The 21,318-nt window shown below is 34.1% G+C and overlaps 2 protein-coding genes across 6 annotated transcripts; one reads left to right on the forward strand and one right to left on the reverse strand.

The window, feature by feature from the left end:
* Positions 1 to 951: 951 nt before the first annotated feature.
* Positions 952 to 9,084, reverse strand: LOC129922900 (uncharacterized). 2 transcript variants are annotated; one of them, XM_056011090.1, is made up of 6 exons: positions 9,062 to 9,084; positions 8,113 to 8,187; positions 7,154 to 7,344; positions 4,949 to 5,165; positions 2,298 to 2,579; positions 952 to 2,150 (listed from the first exon to the last, which is right to left on the reverse strand). In XM_056011090.1, exons 2-6 carry the CDS (start codon positions 8,168 to 8,170, stop codon positions 2,074 to 2,076), a joined length of 825 nt encoding a protein of 274 aa, XP_055867065.1. In that variant the 5' UTR covers positions 8,171 to 8,187; positions 9,062 to 9,084; the 3' UTR covers positions 952 to 2,073. The 2 variants fall into 2 exon arrangements, with proteins under 2 accessions (XP_055867065.1, XP_055867064.1); XM_056011089.1 differs by lacking the exon at positions 9,062 to 9,084 and having other exon boundaries at positions 8,113 to 8,360.
* Positions 8,671 to 21,267, forward strand: LOC129922899 (uncharacterized). Of its 4 annotated transcripts, none has more exons than XM_056011088.1 (9): positions 8,671 to 8,760; positions 14,243 to 14,569; positions 16,062 to 16,180; positions 16,767 to 16,983; positions 17,194 to 17,373; positions 18,395 to 18,507; positions 18,652 to 18,859; positions 19,243 to 19,341; positions 19,649 to 21,267. In XM_056011088.1, exons 2-9 carry the CDS (start codon positions 14,353 to 14,355, stop codon positions 19,750 to 19,752), a joined length of 1,257 nt encoding a protein of 418 aa, XP_055867063.1. In that variant the 5' UTR covers positions 8,671 to 8,760; positions 14,243 to 14,352; the 3' UTR covers positions 19,753 to 21,267. The 4 variants fall into 4 exon arrangements, 3 of the variants coding, with proteins under 3 accessions (XP_055867063.1, XP_055867061.1, XP_055867062.1); XR_008774856.1 differs by lacking the exon at positions 8,671 to 8,760 and adding an exon at positions 11,402 to 11,478 and having other exon boundaries at positions 18,652 to 18,873; XM_056011086.1 differs by lacking the exon at positions 8,671 to 8,760 and adding an exon at positions 11,402 to 11,478.
* The last annotated feature ends 51 nt before the right edge of the window (positions 21,268 to 21,318 follow it).

Raw genomic sequence — 21,318 nt, forward strand, 5'->3', positions numbered from 1 at the left:
AGCCAAATCGTGGCTGACCACCCCACAATGAAGTGACCAGCCGTTCCCGGAAAGGAGGGGGGGTCAACGAATGTTTGCCGAGATAGGAAAAGGGGAGCGTACTCTTGTCAAGAGTCTAGTGTGGCACGTGTCAAGGTGGGGATAGTAAAATGTGACATCGATGCCAAAAGGGGGGGGGGGTGGATTGGAGGGGTGGTGGCTGTGTTTTTAGCTCTTGGTTGGCAAAATTAGTAAAATTGATGTTTAATAGCGTGAAAATATATTAATTAAATACTTAGACCTGAGTGATACCTTGAGTGAGCTAAAACGGTTCGTTACAGTACAGTGTGCAAAATATTGTTATAACTCTGGAATGCGCACTGTGATAGACTAGACCTAAAAGGATATCAACATCAGGAAGAAGAACGATTTCTGCCCAAGGAGAGAGCCAATATGCAGAGACTGTGCTAAGAGAAGATTTTGCTTTTGATTTTGCTATGATGTCGTGAAAATAAACATATATGTGCCTCGTTGAGTTGCCTCACTTAAGTTTTCACTTTGGTGTCAGAAGTGGGATTATATTCAACTCAACGAGAGGAGGTATGATTCGATTTCTATGGCATCGATAAAGCTATTACATCTGCTCTTAAAGAGCTAAGATAAGATTTAAAACTATATACACACAAAAGAGGTTGCCTCTAAAAGAGCACCTCATGTTACATAACAAATTTAAAATATTAATGTTTCCTAGTAGCGGAAATAACAGTCCCTGTGTGACCTTTGGTTAATAACGAGTTCTCTTGTGACTTCTAGCTAGAATTAGGTTATTAAGACAAACCGATCAGTGCTTGAGATGTGCTGGCACGTTCAACCAGTGGTATTTTAGCCCCTACTTATTTTTCCTAGGTTATGAAGTATAACCTCTAGGTATATAATTACACTAATATGTGAAAAATAACACTTAACAAAGTCTTAGGTAAACATAAATAATTTTAATAAATGTGTAAATAACTGACTGTAGGCTGACAGGCCTCAATAAAAGCAAAAGTACACGGTCAAAAATAATAATAATAAAAATAATAATAATTTTATTGTAAGGACATTTGTATTACAATTTGTGCATTACACCAAACAAAATTATACAACTATAAAAAATGTACATGTACAACAGACTCACTCATAATTTACATGTGAAAAGTTTATATTGGATTGTTTCTATTAATGACTAGATTGCCAGCGGAACAAAAGTTTTTTGTGTCTTTGCTATCGGTGTCTTTTATCTCTTTTTTTTAATTGTAAATTACGACACACAAAACAAGTCATATATTACAATTAAATACATATCATATACCATAATGAAATCTATTGTCTCATTTGGGAAATCACGCATCAGAGTAAAAAAAAAATAAATGTAAGGTCACAGGCCTATGGCCAACACAGGACCACTTCTGACCACTCAAGGGTAACAGGCATCAGGCGAATACAGCCACTTTTAGCCAACGTAAGTTCGTGTTGAGTTATAAGCTTCAGGGAAATACTTTTATAGTCATCCACTTCCAATCCAGATCGTTATTTTTTGGTTGTAAATGCTTTTAAAAACCAATTACAGTAAAATTAGTCATGACATCTCACACTGTAATCAAACTAGGTTAGGGTTGTATATTAAGGTAATGGGCGAGAAGAAAGATAGATGAGCTCTGGGTATATTTCCTAAAGCTACACACATTATAGCATCCTTCATATGTTTATAGGTATACAAGTATATTAAACAGCTAATTATCAAGATCCTATTTAGACTATAACAAAACATCTTTTATTTGTTTTAAGTATATGTATAAATTACAAATGCATTGCTTTTGTTTTACTAAAGGTGAACAAAACAAATCATTCCAAAAATATAGTTACTAAATTTTCAAATATAAATTGCTTGCATATAAACATCTGTACAAAAGTCTTCTTAGCATGTAACTTCAAAACATATTTTGTCTAAATTGTTTCCCTGTATTTTGTATGCTTTACAATTAAGAAAAAAAAATAATTAGCAAAAGCCCAAGGATATTGAATACGTTAGTGGCCTTCTCTACCAGACTTTTATCAAATAATTAATCGGAAAACAACTATCAAATCTAAGATTATGATCCATTGTCTTGAGAAATTACTTGACGTGAACGCTGTGAAAACAAAGACGAATTTATTAATTATAATTGATCATAAAATGCATTATAAAAATGAGATAAATGATGTTAAATTAACAGATATTATTATATATATATCTTCATATATCAATGAACTGATGAGGAAAAAAACAACATATTTACCATTAGAGATGTAACAGATAAAAGATTCTGATTTCTTTTCCTCGTCACATACTGTATATACCATTGTATACTTTGGTTCTGGAGGCTGTTGACTTGTGTAGGTGACACAGTGTTTGGTTTGCGCTAAGGTGTTGCCTTTACTTTTAATGACAGTCTCACAAGGCCAGGGGGTATTGGAGCAGCAGAAATAAATCGTTGGTTTCTGGGTGTCTATTGGGAAAGAGCAATTGTCCACGTCCTGAATGATCACGTCATTGACTATCAACCTCATTTTCGAGAGATCTGAAATACAAGCAATTCATAGAAAAAAAACATTAAAAAAAAACAACATTATATTTGCTTACTAATATCAATTATTTTGGATCAGTCATGTAATTAAATGTATAATAGATCTAGACAAACAAACATTTATACAAATACATTTTAAAAAGGGAACGACTTGAACTCAAACTTGTCGGCTAAAGCCCACCGAGGCTTTTCAAGGGGACGCGGTAACCACTCTGCTAGTGAATAGTCTATGAACATCATGGGCGTAGCCAGGATTTTTTTCGGGGGGGGGGGTTTGTGGGTGGATTTTTTTCTCATTCCCCCCCGAAAAAAAAAGACATATGTATATATATATATATATATGTGTTTGTATGGATGGATGTGTGTGTGCGTGTGTACATAATTAATCTCTATTACATTCTGACCCTTTATTCTTTTGGAAGACGTTTATTGTGCCCTAGAATAGTTTCTTCCTGGAGTTAGTGAAAAAAGTGTAGACTACTCGCCGTTTACAGCAAGGGATCTGGGGGAGCGCTGAGAGCTTGAAAGCCCACAAAATGCATATTCTGAGGTACCTACATTGCATTATTTTGCTATTAAAAAGTTTTATTTCAAAAACCTAATGTGCTATTCTTACTGACTTAGACCCTCCCGCGCCGTTCGGCGAATTTTCCGGCAAGCTGTTTCCACAAAATCTGTCACTGGCAATGTCCAAGCCTCTTCCCACCTGCTCAGAGGACCTCCATGAAAGTGTGGCGACAAGTTGTACTAGGATGTCAGCGCAACTCTTATTATGCGTAATTCGTTTTGTCGGAGAACATGTCCCGCAAACCTAATGTGACGCTCTGTCACAACCATACTAAGGGGTCGACTCCCACTTCGGCATAGGATTTTCTTTGATTTAGACCCGATCTCTATAACTGACTCCTAAAATCTGTCTTAGCCATCTTTGTATTGCCACATTTTGTGTTTTTCAATTTCTTGCACCTTATTAATGGAGCCCAGCCACTGGTAGACATATGTAACTTCTCTTGACTACGAGTTTTGGAATTAGGTGACTATTTTGCTTTAGATGTTATATCGAAAAGGGAAGTTTTATCGTCAAAATAATCTGTTGGGGGGATTTAAGCTAAATATATTTGGAGTTGTTTTTTTTAATTTAAAACCACATTTAGCTACGGTCATAGAATTTGGTGATAGAAATAATATTGAAGAGAGAGGCTTTCAACCTTAAAACGCTCTGTAGGGAGATTTTAATTCAAAACTTGAGGGGTTTTAAACTTTTAAAAAAGCCATCTGGACGAGAGGAGTTGAAACTCAAAAACCTTCATTGGCTTGGCTACGCTTAAAGCATTTTAGTGTGTAATTTGCTTTTTTTTTTTTTTTTTTTTTTGAAGAAGTATTTTTTAGCATCAAACCCCTCTGAAGGGAAATTTAAATTCAAAACACCCAATAGGCTTGGCTAAGCTTATAGCATTTTGATTGCGAAATTTGTTGTTTTTTTTTATTTTGAAGATTTTTATTTTAGCTTTCAATCCCGCTGGCGGGGGAGTTAAACCAAAAACCCTTTTGGCTAAGCTCATAGCATTTTGAGTGCATAATTTGCTTTTTTATACTGAAGAGGTATTTTTAGCTTCAAATATTGCTGAAGAGAGGGTTTAAACTCAAAACCCCTTTGGCTACGTTCATACAATTTTGAATGTGAAATTTGCTTTTTTATATTGAAGAGGGATTTATCGTAAATTTTGGAGAGAGTTTTTAAAATCAATATCTTCCTTAGATGTGCTCTTGGAATTTTGGGATTGTCGTTTGCATTTTTTTTTGTTTTATAGAAGAGGGGGATTGAAATGCAAAACCCCCTGGTAGGGGGTTTCAAATTCAAGACCCCCTTGGCTATGCTAGGGCAAGTGATGGTTTCATATTAAAATTTCACCTAAAATAAACAAAAATTGAAGCAAAAGATCAGTCAGTAAACTCCGACACTCCCCCCTGCGGGAAGGGGGGGATTTCATTTCGGGGGGATCGGGTTGAGCTCCCCCACTCTGGCTACGCCCATGATGAACATGGAAGATTGTATAGTTATCTATTGTTTCTATTTCATGTTTGTGTTCACTAAGCCTAATATAAATGGGACAAATTTAGGTTATACCACTACTTTAGTCAAGTACTATTTCTTTACCATGTTTCATTTACCAAAGTTATTTATTACCAATAATTAATTAATCTTTTTTTTAATTGATTTGTTGTGTTGTCAAGTAAAAGAAATAATTGCGCAAAACTGCAGTTTGATACGATATTGGGTGTCGAAGAAATAACGTTTGACCAGACAGACAGACAGAGTAATTTGATATAAGATTTGCAAAGATGTTAAAAGATACACTAACCGTAAATTGTGGGTAACTTCTCTGAAGAGCTTCTAAATTCAGAGTTGTTATAGTTATATAGGACGCCATAAATCTCGGCTTCACTTATATCTGTAGTAGCTAGAAATCTGCACGTCACATTGAACACGTGATGGTGATGTCTTTCGCAATAGCATTCTGGGCCAGAGTGTTTCCGTTTGTAGCAAGATCTCTTCTTTAAGTTCACTGGGTAAGGTATCTAAAAATACATACATGTATTTATTTCCGTTAGTGTGGCTATGCAGGATAGTTTTTGTTTTTAAATTATATTATCAAAAATTAAGTTAGGTGTAAAAATAAATTTAGGCGACAATTGCTTCTTTGATTGCTTAATCGTTAACGGCACACAATTTTAGTTTTAAGTTTATGCCAAGTCCAATTTTGGGTTCCCGTCACTTTCTAGTATGAAATTATTTGTAGACCAAGTCCGTCATTCGATTCAGTTCACGCCTTGGAATACCAAAGGCAGTCTCACTTACAAGCAGTCGATGGATTGGAGAAAGAGAAAGGGAGACAGTTGGACTGGTTAACTGGCGGGAAAAGAACCATAACCGACAGTGGGCTCCCACATTACAATGTTCAATCCGTTTCGGGGTAAAAACGAATGGAATGAAAAGATAATGTACAAATACTAAATGAAATTGGCTTGAAACTATTTTTAAAAACCTGTGAATCTAGTACTTACATTAAGTAATGGGATATTTCAAGTTTATCATTTCACCTATCCATGTGCCTTGGATAAAATCTGTTACAATGGCATGCCCGTCAATTCTTTGATTTTGTCTTTCCATTGCTGTCTCCGTCTTCCTCTTTTTTTAAAGTACTGTTCCCTGAAGAAAGGTCTTTGCGATCCCCGAAGACCTTGTAATATCGCTATGGAATTTATTTACGCGGCGAAAAAATGGCTTTAGTTCTCTAATTAAAATGTGTTCGAAATTGAAGATTTTCTGGTCTCTTTTTGGCAAAGGTTGCCATTGATCCTCCAACCTCTGGGCGAAGTTAAACAATCTTTTCTTCGCGTCTCAAAACGCTATGCCGTCATATTTTTTTTTCATACAGTTGTCCTAATGGGGTGGGTTTGGGCGAACGACTATGTGCACACAGTAAATCTAGTCCGACTTGCAGAAATAAAAGAGATATCTTTCCATGAATTTTTCACCGATAATTAGAGAGTCGGCGTGTATGCGTGGTGTACCGCATGTAGAGAATTATAAATAGAGATAAATATATGATGATAAGTGACATTCAGACTTAAGGGGTGATGAGGAATTTATCTCTCATTCCTGCAGTCACGTAACAGTCTTGCTGTATCTAAATTTAACTCTTCCAAGACGTAGCCTTACTATTTAGCCCCGCCTTTGTGATAGAATATTTTGGGGACGGAAAAAGCATATGACGTCTTCTGATCATGCGATGAAAACGTGGGTTTTTGACCTAAGAATTATGGGATAGAATTGAGGGAATTGAGAATAGCGTTAGTTTTGGAGATGAAACTAGGGTAGACAAGTCGCATTTATTTATCAGTTGTAGAATTAAAATTTTCTTGAATTCATTTCTTATCGAGCTTGAAAGAAGATATTCATTTGATATATTTTTGTTTGTACATTTTGTATATTGAAAGTGATTACCAGTTCCTGAATTAAAGTTTTGTATTTTGAATTGAAGGATCTTCGTTATTGGAATCTTTAGAGATAATATCTACATAATAATCTCCGGTAACACAGGAACATCTTGAGACATTGACACCTCATCAAGATCGATCTGAAGATCCTGTGTGTGACACCTGATTTCAGAAATAAGTCATATCTTATGGTCAACGGTCCTCAATAACGATTGGAAATACAAAGTTCAAAAAATAGACGCATATGAACAACTAGCACCCCTTCTTAAATAGACACAAAGTTGCAGTCCACGTGAGCTTGAATGATAGCGTTAACATTTATTTAAGGAGTCTAAACCCAACAAATTTAGTTATATATCTGAATACTGAAGGATTAGTTTCACTGTTGGTATCAAACAAAGTAATTAACAAACAGTAATTAATTAACTAATTGGTTACTGTTTCAGCCCAATCAGACGATGGGTGTGGGATAAGTAACGAGTACACACTTTTTACCAAAGAGACTGACAGAGTGAGTTGATATAACCTTATAATAAAACAGAACTATTTTAAATACATATACTTACTAAAGTTTCAGAGGCAGTAGTGATAAACAGTTTAATATAAGAAGCCCAGTCTTTTAACTCTGGAGGAAAGGTCACAGAAACCTTCATGACTAGAGTGTCATAATTACTGATAAGACCCTCTAAACAATTGGTGATACTGTCAAGCTGATTGTAGGGCTTAATCGCTATCTCCGGGAACACAACGTCCATACCTGAATATTTCGGAGATATCAAAAATTCTTATTGAACTCACTGTTCTGTATATAAATATCTCATAGATTGTGTGTGCATGTCTTTGCATAAAAAGCATTAGTTTTGAAATTATGTGAAACGTGTATGCAGTGTAAAATCACACGTAGAAGATGTGTTGGCTGAGAGGTAAAGAACTTCGAACCGAGGGATCTCAGTTTTGAATATTGCCGACGACTGGGATTTAGAATTTGGGGATTTTCAGGACGTCCCCTGAGTCAACCCAACTCTGACATTAGTTGGGGAAAGTAAAGGAGGTTGTTTGTTAGGCTCACCATGTTACTCCTTCGTTAGCCGTCGGCCATATCTTGTTATTTCATTTCAATATTTCATACCTTAACTTGTATAGCCTCACCTGTTCGTCTTAGGTCTTCAACTTTAACAATATTTTACATCGTTACATCTTACAGTTCCATCATCCGTTTCCTAATTTGATTTATCAAACATATTATAAGACTTTTTTGTACGTTTATGTTGTCAACATTGTCCTACCATTATTGAGCTGGCACATGTTAATCTCACGCACGGGCGGACAGACAGATAACACAAAAAGATTATTGGGGTGTTTTTTTTTTCGTTCATGGCGTGGGAACAAACAAAAAACAACATTCTTACATTTACATATGTACGTTTATTGTTTGAAAGGTAGAGAACATTGTATGGATACATTAAAAAAAAATCTTTTATATCTTATGTATGTAAAATTAATTATTACAATTTTTTAAAAATACCTTTTATGTAAGGAAACATTATGACATGGATAAATAATATACGGTGAAATAGCTTCATGGTGAGAGAGCAAATATCTACAGAAGAAAAAAACAAAACAAAATTTAGCAAGAAGTGATTCAATATAATCATTGACAAATATGTCGGTTATAGCTGGGGCTATGTAGCCACATGAAATACTGCACTCCTGATTAATCTTCGAACTCGAAGAAGATACTTTTTATAGTTATAATGTAGTATTATTAATATTATTGTTATTATTATTATTTTGTCTTTAACATTATAATATATTTTTTGCTTTTAGTTTTGTGTACAAACGAAATGAAAAAAAAATGATAGAAAAAATGATGTAATTTATAATGCAAACCATTATGATATATTTCATTTTATTCTGTCTTAAATAAAAAAAAAGAGAACTGATTAATATCATCCATCCATAGTTGGCAATTCATGAAATAATATAAACATTTTATAACAATTTTCTTTTCGGAGGGGTTGGAGGAGAATGTTTACTATATGTAATTATTATCTATTATAATTTTTTTTTATTTTATCTATTTTCTTCAGACCCTCTCGAGCCAAAACAACTCTTTGAAAACATGAAATACCTGGCGGGAAAGAAAGGGATATTTCACTTATTTTTTTTTAAGGTATGTTTAACAAGTTTAAAAGAATGAAAAACGATTTATTTTTTAAATTAACTTCAATCTTAATTAATGTAATCTTAGACTTAACTTAAACTGTTCCTTGAATTAGATTTTGTTTAAAGTATTACGTATAACTTATCGTGGATCGCCCTCTTCAGTCACACAAGAAGCTGTAAAATGAAAAAGATGTCTCAGAAAGAGAGATTACCTATAACTCCTAAACTATATACAACAGAACGAAAACTATATCTTTAATGTTCAATGATGAAGCCACAACTAGAGACACATGGAAAAAAAGTATTACCTTGCTATATCGAAAGATTTAAAAATTGCATTAAGTGATATGACACTGTAAAAATAAAAAAAACAACACCAATATATGTATTTTAAAATTTCATTAAAAAAAAAAAGATCAATTTAAAAAAAATCTTATAAATCCAAATATAAAGATTACGTTAGCATGCTCAGAGCGTTCTATGTGCAATCTCATTTGTGGACCAGTTTGGGGGAGGGGGTATCTAGGAGTTGGGTTTCCGTGCTGCCTCTAGCCAGCTCAGTAAACACAACTCTGCCCGAGTCGGGTGTCCAACCTCGAGCCCCCTTCTAGGTAGCCAAGCCAAGTTCTAGCGCACTTGGCCTCTCGACCACGCTTCCCACATATAAACATATAAATAAATTGATTTGACGTTTTAATTGTTCTTGGAAGATCCTATTCTCGTAAATTCCGTATCGATATAAGCATGAAGGTAAGCCAAGAAGTATACGCAATGTGGTGATATTTATGTAGGTAGTAATGTCGTAAAGCGTACATGACTAATGGGCTGTTAAAATGTAGCCTGACAGTTTAGATCCGTTTTTCCGTTGTCTCTGTCGTGCTATTAACAATAGCTGCTATGCTCTCGATTGGCAACAAGGAAGAGTCATGTCTAGTGATCCGTTTTTTGTTGATCCAAAGTTTTATCAGGGGCCGAAAAATGATTCATCTAAGACTTTTGATACAGTACGTGAATAATGTGTGGCCTCAACAGACCTCCGTTTTGTTTTGTCCACTCAAAGGGGCATTAAAACGCCGTAAATTAATCTCGAATGAAGAAGTGAAAGAAGCATTGCATTCCTGAATCGAAAAAACTACCAAAAAAACTTTTTTTTTGATGAGTGCACCTGAAAGCTAATTCCATGATTGACCGGGTGAATTGAAAAGCAAAAGAACCATGTTAAAAAATTATAACCCATTTACGTTTTCAATTTGTACTGCAATTATATTTGTACCAGATTGCGGACTGGACTTACACTGGTAAAAAGTATTCTATGTTTCCAAATTTCTATCCGTTAACAATTTAGGCTACTTATAGCTAGTGCCTTATCCTGGTATTTTGTTCCCGATAGTTAATGTAATTTCATAACATAAAATGAGATGTTAAAAATGGGGCTGCGGTTTGATTATTATTTCAGATATTTTATAGAAAAGGACTAATTTTATACTTTCCTTTCCTTGAGTTATGGTATCTGTCAGGGGGAGGTATGGCGAGAATGAATGTTACTTTGATATTTTGGTATGATTGTTATATCCCCTTGTTATGATTGCGAAGTGTTGCACGTGTTATGAACTGAATGATTTAGTCTTCGTTGAATGTGCATGAGAGTGTTAAGTTTGTGAGGTCTTAATCCCGGTCCAGGAATGTTAGATAGTTGCTTCCTGGACTGGTGTTTATATATGTATATAACATGAAAGTCGATGGATTGGTGATTATTGATTAATTATATTTGAGAGTTGATTTCATTATGTGCTTATTGAATATTAAAGTATTATTCGTATTTCAATGGATATCTATAGTTGGAGTTTCAGTGTATCTAGTAGTAGTTGTTCTTTTGTGAGTAACTAAGCAAGTGTTAAGTAATTGTAATTAAGTATTGAAGAACCCCCTAGCGAGCCAAGACAAAGTCATGAAACACAAGAGCCAAGCATATAAATAGAACCCCTAACAGTATCATTTTCGACTAGTTCCCTATCAGACCTTGAGATCTGTGGTAAAAATTATGCAAAGTTCATATGTTTCTTTAACCATAGTTTACCAGAGTGTCATGTGGCAAGCTAAAGACCCTGTCAGGTACTCATTAGAATAGAGAGGAATCGAAATGCGTTATAAAATTACAGATATTTAAAATACCAGTCTTCACCAGATTTTGAACCCATAATCCCTTTTACAGAAACCGAGCGCATTAGCACCGACCACGTCCCCCTTTTACATATGATTAAGTAAGCTAACATAATTTCCACACAAAAAATCGATTGAACCAGGAACTAAATGTAAGGGTACTTATAAATCTTACTTTTACTAGAATAAAAAAAAATAAAAATATATAACTTTAAATTTATTATGTCGTAAGGTATGTCGTAATCTGCTGGATTGTGACATATATATATGTCTGCTAGCCCTAAATCAGAGGCATACAAATGTACAAATTGTGGCAAAGTCTGCCGTTCTAAAATTGGCTTGATTAGCCACACCAGATTCTGCCCCGTCTCAAGATTAAGCCAAAACCAGTGACTCACTTGGGCGCATCCATTGCCTTTCGAGACAAAAGGAGCCATATATATCTTGATATATATATATATCATACATGCTTTGTACATAGCGCTTTTCATAAAAACAAAAAGTGCAATGAAAGTAATGTTAGTGTTTGTGTTCTTAGGCTGTACAGCTTTTTCTGTAGCTGAAGGTTTGTACTTTATTAAAAAAAAATTAAGCCATAATTATATATTTTTTATATGTTTAATCAATTAACGAACATTATAGAATTAAACAGTGAGTCATAGTAGAATAATGGGAGAGTAAATCTGTAAATTGAGAGAGTTAATCATCATTGTACATTGAGAGAGTTAATGGTCGTTGTATATTGAGTGAGTTAATCATTACTGTATATTGAGAGCGTTTATCATTATTGTAAAATGAGCGGGTCAATCTTCGTTTTATATTGAGAGCGTTAATCATCGTCGTATATTGAAAGAGATAATCATTGTTGTACATTGAGAGAGTTAATCATCATTGTAAATTGAAAGGGTTAATCATAGTTGAAGATTACGATAGTGAAATATAGTTAAATCTTGATTGACGCTGGGGATAATAAAATCCAAGTTTTAATGTTGACCGTCAGATTATACAGTATATATTATACTACTATTTTAGTATTTTTTTTGTTTTTTTTTTGTTAACTGTAATAATTTTAAATTGTAACCTTTGTATAGGTCTATGTGTATATATTGGCAGACTTAGGGGGCTGAGCGGTAAGGCGCTTGGCGTCCAAACCGAGGTCAGGGGTTTGAATACTAGTGAAGACTGGGATTTTCAATTTCGAAATCTTCGGGCGCCTATGAGTCCACCCAGCTCTAATGGGTACCCGACATGAGTTGGGGGAAAGTTAAGGCGATTAATCGTTGTGCTGGCCACATGACACTATCTTTAACCGTAGGGCATAGAAACAGATGACCTTTACATCATCTGCCCTATAGACCACAAGGTCTGAAAGTGGAACTATGTGTATATATTAATAAGTGTTATAGATCTCGTAAGCGGATCTTTTTTTTTTCTTAAGTATTTATCTCAAGAACTCTTTACATAGGCTACATCAATTAAGAGAGCTGTCTACAAGAGAAAGTTATTTTATTACTTTTCATTGACCATAGAGAGAGGAATATTTTTTAAAAAAATGATAGGTTATACATACCCAATTAAACATAAAACAAGGTTACAAAGACAGTTTGTGTGGACACACAAAGTTAAAATCGGCCGCCAAAGTGGTCAACCAAGAGACAGATAAACAGATCTAGACATTGGTAGAGGATAGAACATATTAGGTTGTAAAAAAAAAATAATAAAAAAATGCATATTTATTTTACAGGATGTGACTTACAAAAAAATGTAGAAATATTTATTAACTAGAAAAAAGTCTCACCTGGGTTTCGAATCCAGGACCTTCTGCTTGTTTGGCAGATGTGATAACCACTACACTACACTATTTGAATGATCAATATATTTGAAATCTCCTTATACTTTCAGTTTCATACAAACTAGACATTGATCTAAATCTACCTAGATAGTAGATCTAGACCTTGTTTTAGATCTAAATCTAGATTCAAGATCTAAGTCTAAGCCTAGATCTAGAAATAGTAGAAATAGATCTCAGTCTCTAAGTCTAAATTACTCTTAGGTCTAGATCTAGAGTTAGATCTAAGTCTAAGTCTCTAAGTCTAAGTCATTCTAAGTCAAAGTCTGTCTATATCTAAGTCTATATCTAAGACTCTAAGTCTAGATCTATATCTAAGTCTATATCTAAGACTCTAAGTCTAGATCTATATCTAAGTCTATATCTAAGACTCTAAGTCTAAATCTATATCTAAGTCTAGATCTAGATATAGAACCTTGATATATATTCTACTATATCTAGACTAGAACTCGAATATAGATCTATGATGATCTGGCCTCTATTTATTGTAATTTAGATTCGGATTGTTGTCAAAAGAAGTGTATTGACTAATGACGATGTGTGAAAACTGCTCGGTAAAAAGTACTTGTTTTGTGGTTTTTTTTCCTTACAATTGAAACGAATTTCGTATTAAAATTCTTTTTAAAAACAACATTCGAATCAGTATTCTATTCCTAGAGTTAGTTAATAAATGAAAAATCTTTTTTTTTATAATGATCGATTGATACTTTTTCAATCGTGACTTTAGTTGAATGAAGCTTGATTTTTTAATGAAGAAGCTTGTGAACTTTTTAATAAGCCTTACTTCCCCTGAAGTTTTTTATTCAAAAGTGGTGTAATTTTTTGAAAAATCTGCTTGAATATTTAATTTAAAAAATTAGATGGTTCACTTTTTGGAAAAACAAAAGTAGCCTTTTCATCAGAACTTTGAATGATCTAAAATATCATGATGTCCGATTTTAATTTCTCTTTTAGTTTCTAAGATCTAAACGGGACGGATGGACAGACGGACAGACAGGCAACACAAAACTAATAGCGTCTTTTCCCCTTTCGGGGGCCGCTAAAGGACTAAACTTTACAGCAAAAAGTACAATAACACTTTTCGTTACTCATTGCAATCTATAGGGCATATATTGTAAAGGTCATCTATTTATACGATGGGCAGTTAATGAATGAGGTTTTTGTGGCCAACAAAACGAACAACCGCCTATATATTCCCCGAAAAATGTGACGTGCCCATTAAGGTTGGGTGGACTCAAGGGCGTCTATACATATTCCCAAGTTCATAAATCAAGATTTGAACTCGTGAGCCCTTGGTTTGGAAGCCAATCGCATTACCCAAAACTAAACAGCAAGTTATTATAATATGCCGAAGAGCTTTATATTTATAAAGAATGTTTTTTTTTTTTTTTTGTACTTAAATTTTTAAAAATATTCTTGTTATTTTATAAAATAACATGAAGCTATTGAAGCTAAATCAAAACTTGTTCTGAAATTTCAGTTATCGAGTTTTGCAGACCTGCCCAAGAAAACAAATCATACAACTTTAATGACTTCATATTACAGCCAAGCATTTTTGATCTGTCAGAGTTTCAGATCTTGAAAGATCATATGGTGGTGTCAGCTGGCGATACGGATCTTTCTTTCATAGACTATTTCGAAGCTATAGTCAAGACTGATGTGTCCAGAGCAAGTGACGGGAGAGTGTCAGTCAGAATGACGCTTCAAAATGTCACAAGGCGCGATCAAGGAACCTGGAGTTCTAAGTATTATCGAGGCGGCAGGTTGTACAGATCTCGGGAACTCAACTGTCAACTCAAAACCTTCTGTAAATACAGTAAAAAAATGTTTCCCTTTCAGACCTTGCAGATGTTTCTGTTAAACACCAGCACAACGACCAACCGCCTTTACTTTTCCCCAACTAAAGTCAGGTACCCATTAGAGCTGGGTGGACTCAGAGGAGCCCAAAGATCTCGAAATTAAAAATCCCAGTCTTCAACAGGATTCGAACCCGAGACACTCGGTTCGGAAGCCAAGCACTTTACTCCTCAGCCACCGCGCCTCCAGTACAGTACACTCTCGGTATTTAATCGATTTGTAACTTTCTTCTTTGAAATCGTGGGTAAATTCATCGGCCGATATTTTCCTCGAGTAAAAGTTTTTAAATTTGTTTGATCAATAAAGAGAGTGTTATTAATATTATCCTTATTTACTAATTTTGTTTCCCTTAAAGTCTAAAACTAGAATTAAGAAGGGTGCAATAACAATTGATAATATGTCACTTGACGTGACTACAATAAGGTACTGTTCTCAACTAAATATTACGAGATTCAATACGCGAGATATTTTGCTTCTTATTTCCTACTGTGCTTATTACATGAACTCAGTGCGTCTGTCTGTCTGAGTGGAGTCATATACACATTAGTTCTCCCACTTTCCGTTCTAGGATCTAGTTGAAACTTTGCACATTATTCAATGTCGATGACAACATAGGAATGAATTTTTTAAAAAACTTATTAGTTAATCATTTAGTTGCAATTTATTTTTTGTTTTTTACATTGAAAATGTACTCAATTATAAAAAAAAATCTGCTATAATTATATGGTTAGATAAAAAAAATTCAAATTAACAATGAAATAATAAAATCTTCAATATGTATTAGTTCTTGAATAGCTGAGTTGCAAAAACGCGTTCTTTGCCCTTCAATGAGGCTTATGTTTCAATTAACAATTACACGATTCAAATTATTTCATGCAGTTCAAACAATGATTCTAAAACGTATTGCATATATTTAACTTGTTATACTTGGCTGTATATTACTATTATGATATAACGTTTATATGTTATTGCTATAGTAAGTTTAATGAAAGTTATGAGCTTCTCATTTAGAAAGACAACATCACGAATGAAGAGATAAGAAACTGAATTAATACAGCAATTAGACTCAAGGAAGACCTGCTAACCACTGTCAAAAAACGTAAACTCAAACTCTATGGTCACATCACAACGTCCTCGAGGCTCGCTAAGACATTCTTTTAGGGAACAGTGTCAGGAAGAAGAAGAGGAAGAAGACATATAAAGCAATGGGAAGAGAACATCAAAGAACTGACAGGTCTGTCAGTGAATGAAATTCTATCCAAGGAAAAGGACAGAGAGGAATAAAGGAAGACGGTTGACAGTTCTTGTCTTGTGCCGCCAACGGTCCAAAAGACGTCAATGGGAAGAAAGCTTAGCAATTCAATCTATGTCCTTATTAACTATGTTTTGTTATTCTTCTACGTCTTGTCATTCTTATTCTTAACTTTTTTCTACAACCAAAGTTATACCTCAAGATGTTACATGCCAAAATCAACTGAATGGGGGAAGACTCAACATACAATGCAGCACTCATAAAGTATTCCCAAAAGCTGTTTGTGTGTTTCGGGTGTCAGACTTCGCAGTAAGTAATATGTACAGATTAATATTTCATCAATATTTTGGTTCATAGTAGGTTGTTAGGTTTATATATATATATATATATATATATATATATATATATATATATATATATATATATATATATATATATATATATATATATATATATATATATATATATATATATATATAGTAGAGAGAGATTGAGAGAGAGAGAGAGAAATAGATATATATATAGATAGATAGATAGATAGATAGATAGATAGATAGATAGATAGATAGAAAGGTAAATAGATAGATAAATAGATAGATAGATAGATAGATAGATAGATAGATAGATAGATAGATAGATAGATAGATAGATAGATAGATAGATAGATAGATAGATAGATAGATAGATAAAGAGAGAGAGAGAGAGAGACATACAGAAAGACACACAAGCAGAGAAGAAAAAAAGGAAAAAAAAAGTGTCATTGATAAAGAGAAAGGAGAAAGAGGAAAAAAAAAGAGATTGACAGAGAGAGAGTCGAGAGAGACAGAGAGAGAAAGAGTTATCATTAAGAGATTGTTTACATATTTTTTTCTATAAACGTTTACAACACTGTTAGAACTCGTCAAAGCAGGAACTAACTACTGAGAACACCTACGAAATGTTTTTGGAAGGAAACGACTCTTATTTCCGTTCAACTTGTCACATATCAATAGACCTGACCACTAGGCACCTAAAAGACTTAGATGTTGACATCACAATGTATCCAAACATTACTAATAGATTGCAGGACATTCACTATGGAGCAGTCAAGTCATTGCACTACAAACTAATAAGTAAATCCTTATAGAAATTAGTTTCTTAAGTCAACAGTATGTTAAACACATATCGTGTAGTAAAGAAACACATGCATTCCATATAAACCTTTGCATAGCATTAATAGTTATTAAACTATTGTAAAGCTTAAAATAATCCTTTCTTATTTTGCACTAAAATGCTCTCTACAAATGATTTACTGTAACTCTATAATACATAATATATTGCAGATGCAGAGACTCCTCTTCCAAGAGACTGTTTAGAACTACCGATTAATTCAACTCACTTACTCTGTGCTTATGGAGAGATCATTGATACTGTACCAGAAGAAGCAGGCTCGACTATGAAGTATGACATTCCATTGGAGAACTCCAAGACAGACATCATACCAACGACCTTTATAGCAGAAGGTTGGTTTTAAAAGTTCAGTGCTATGAAGTAATTTTTGTTGATCTGTTGATTTTCTCTTTCAAGTAAGTCACTCATTACACATTGAAAAGCCGATACTAAAATAATAATACTCATTATAAAAATACAAATTTTCTTGTCTTCGAGTCTGAGGCTCAAGAATATTAAGAATGAGTGCAATTATTCCGAGTTGTGATGTTCATATATTGTCTCACGCAGACAATCATTTTCTACTTAAACCCCCCCCCCCCAAAAAAAAAAAAAACCAAAAAAAAAACATAAAAATGTATGTATTTGGCTTCTTCTGTCTCGGAAGACAATGGATGCTCCCAGATGAGTCACTGTTTTGGTTTCGTCTTGCGACGGGGCACAATCTGGAGTGACTGATCAAGTCAATTATGGAGCGGCAGAGTTTGCCACAGTTCGTGCATGCATATACATGTGTTTTAGGGTTAGCGTACAGGGCAGCTTTCCTTTTCTTTCTCTTGACTTATGCAAATTTGTTTCTTTGCTCTCAGCGAGGTTCCATAAAAATAAATCTAAACAAAAGACAATAAAAACTAATCATAGCAAAAGGTCTTTTACTATTGCAATAGATCAGTTACGAACCAAAGTGACAAAGCCCTGCTTTTCAAAATTTTGTTTAATTCCGTTATATAGCTTATATTTTAAGCTTTTATCGTGTTTATTGCGCCTATGGTCCAATCATGTTAGTAGACAAGTATGAGAAGGGTATTAGGCGAAGGTTTCTGTACTGTCTTTAGGAGCTCAGCAAACAGAACTTAGCCAGAGTCGGGATTTGAGCTCAAGCCCCCCTAGTAAGGTATGCAAGCCGTAGATGTCCGATTAGGGCTTCTCGAGCGTTGTCAGGCTTCTCGGGCTTTTCAAATCTATACCTACGTGTTATTGTGATATATTATCCATTATATTGTTTGCATGAATAGTACAAATGGAAATTGCAGTTTAGTTAGTAAATGAGATAAAGAATATTTGAAAGCCTTTTTTGTAATGTGAACTAAACAGGTGTCATAGGGAGTTGTGAGCTTCATACAGATGAGGACGTTTTCGTGACCTGCTTTGTAAAACACACAGTTAATCAAAAAGTTGCAAGCCATCTTATGATACTAAATGAAATGGTATGAAACAATATTGGTTAAGGAAAATATCGAGAAGATAAAAAGAAAAAAGAAAAATAATAGTAATAAAAATAGGTTTCATTTAAAATGAAGCATTTCCTGATACATCATTAATGACCCTTTTTTGTATTTGTTGAGTTACAGTATCTTGAAGTTTTAACAGCTGACGAAAAATCAACATTCTTAAATTATGATTCGATTGTAGAAGATCAAAATGCCTACAAGACTACTTACAGATTCAACATACGCCCAAATCTGTTACATTCCGGTGTCACAATCTTCACTGTTACTCTAAAGACTTTAGAAGATGGGAAGACTTTTATGAAGAACATTACGTTTGTTATGAAGTCTGGTGAGATGGGAATGGTAGATGTTTTACAGTCATTTCGCTGGTTAATAGTCGCTAACACTTAGCATAAAAACTAGATAGATAGATAGATAGATAGATAGATAGATAGATAGATAGATAGATAGATAGATAGATAGATAGATGGATGGATGGATGGATGGATTGATGGACGGACGGACGGACGGACGGACAGACAGACAGACAGATAGATAGATAGATAGATAGATAGATAGATAGATAGATAGATAGATAGATAGATAGATAGATAATATAAACAATTTATATAGAGCAGCCCTGAATTGTTCTCTTCAAGAAAGACTCTTTTTTATCTAGATAAATTGATAGTAATTATTAGTTTAAACTAATTGATATTTTTCTTTCGACAGAAAAAACAAGTAATGAAACATCATCTGACTACTTGAATACGGTAATTATTTCTTGCAGCACAATATTTGCTGTCCTTTTTCTAGGCTGCATAATGTTTGGTACGTTTAGGTTTGTGGCTATGCATAATTTTGTTATAACTATTTTTAATAATTTTAATATACTTCCCTTTCTTAAGATCTAATATATTATTAATATTTTAATATTACCGCACAGAATATTATAACTTTCAATAAAGTATAAATGAAAAATTAAATTACTATTATTTTTAATACAAATTTTAAAAAAATATAATATAATGTTAATTTTAGAATACAATATAGCCTAAAATAACTTACATTCTAATATTGAGATACTTACAATAATAGCTATTTAGACCCATGATTTATTAAATCTTCGTTTCCCCAGTACTTTGTAAAAAAATATGGCAACACGACGAAGACAAAGACAAACATGTATATGAAGAAATTACCTACTCGGCGCAGCAGAGGCCAGAACCTACCTGTTTATGATTTATATGTTTAGTTAATATTTGTTACATTACATCAGTATAAGCATTCTAATTGAAGATTATTTTAAGTCAGGCATCCACACAGACCTGAAACTACCTCGTAGATATTTTAAGCATATTATTAAAACGTTTTGTCCAATGCTTGGAATCAAAAGAATTTCTAAGATCATAGACAACTGCAGAGAACAATAGTATTAGTAGATATAGAACTATATAAGCTTATTGTACACTGTTGGTATACTAAATGTCAAATGGCAAGACAAAATACTAGATACAGAAGTCCTTCGAAGAGCGTGTCTGCAAAGCATCCACACAATCCTGATGCAGTCCCAGCTGCGATGGGCAGGTTACGTCTACAGAATGGAAGACCACCGCATCCCTAAACGACTCTTGTATGGCCAACTAAGCGAATGAAAGCGCTCGCAAGGTGGTCAAAAAAAGCGCTTCAGGGACACCCTCAAAGCTTCTCTGAAGGCGTTCAGCATAGACCCAGGCACCTGGGAGACAGAGGCACATGACAGAGCATCATGGCGTCGCGCTGTGAAAACTGGCGCACAGGTTGCTGAGGAAAAAAGAACAACTATGGCAGAAGAAAAACGCCAGAAAAGAAAAGCAAGACAAACGACACAAGCTCCAGCTGGAATAACCTGCCCAGTATGCAGCCGAACATTCCGGGCTCACATAGGTCTCACCAGCCACACGAGGAGACATAAAACCCCAGTGCAAAGCGCTCAGCCCCTGGATGACAAAGTGGTCATCATCGAACCACGATGGACGAACTATATATACACTGTTGGTTCAGTAAGAATGGCTGCTTAGCCTCGGGAAATAATCTCTTCCTCAATAATCTCGAAGACAGACTGCAACAAAGGGCAGCAAAGATTACGGTTACTAAGAAAACGGTCCTCGTTTAAGGTTAGCGAAAAGGCCTTGGCTATGTTTTGTCACCCTCACATCTGCAATATTTTAAGTTTTAGTACCACTGTCTGGCATGGTAATCTAAGGATTAAAAATGAAAATAAACTTTACAGAATCCTAAATGCTACTGGTAAAATCATTGGCAAAAAAACAAACCCCATTTGGGTAGCTGTTTGAGACAAACATCAATAAAAAAAGCTAAAAAGATTCTATAAATAAAAAATCACACTTTTTGTCAGGATTCTGTGATTTTATCATCACAAAATAGATACAAAACACCAATAGCAAAAACAAACAGACACAAACACTCTTTTGTTCCCCTGGAAATCAAATCATTAAATAGAAACAATCCAATATAAACTTTTCGCATGTAAATTATGAGTGAGTCTGGTGTGAATGTACATTTTGGTTTCTTATAGTTTTAATGCTTTTTTGATTGGTGTAATGCACAAATTGTAAAACAAATTTCCATACGGACAAAAAAAAAATATTATTATTATTATTATTATTATTATTAACTGATTTCCATCATCTAGCGTCAAAAAAAACATACGGACTATTCTGTATGCATTTTATTATCTTTTGATATAAAAACAATCAATTTGGTGATTACATCCTATCTGGCCTGAAAATGGTTTGTTGTTATTGA

This window comes from Biomphalaria glabrata, chromosome 14 (genome assembly GCF_947242115.1).
Source record: "Biomphalaria glabrata chromosome 14, xgBioGlab47.1, whole genome shotgun sequence".
NCBI classification, from domain to species: Eukaryota; Metazoa; Mollusca; class Gastropoda; family Planorbidae; genus Biomphalaria; species Biomphalaria glabrata.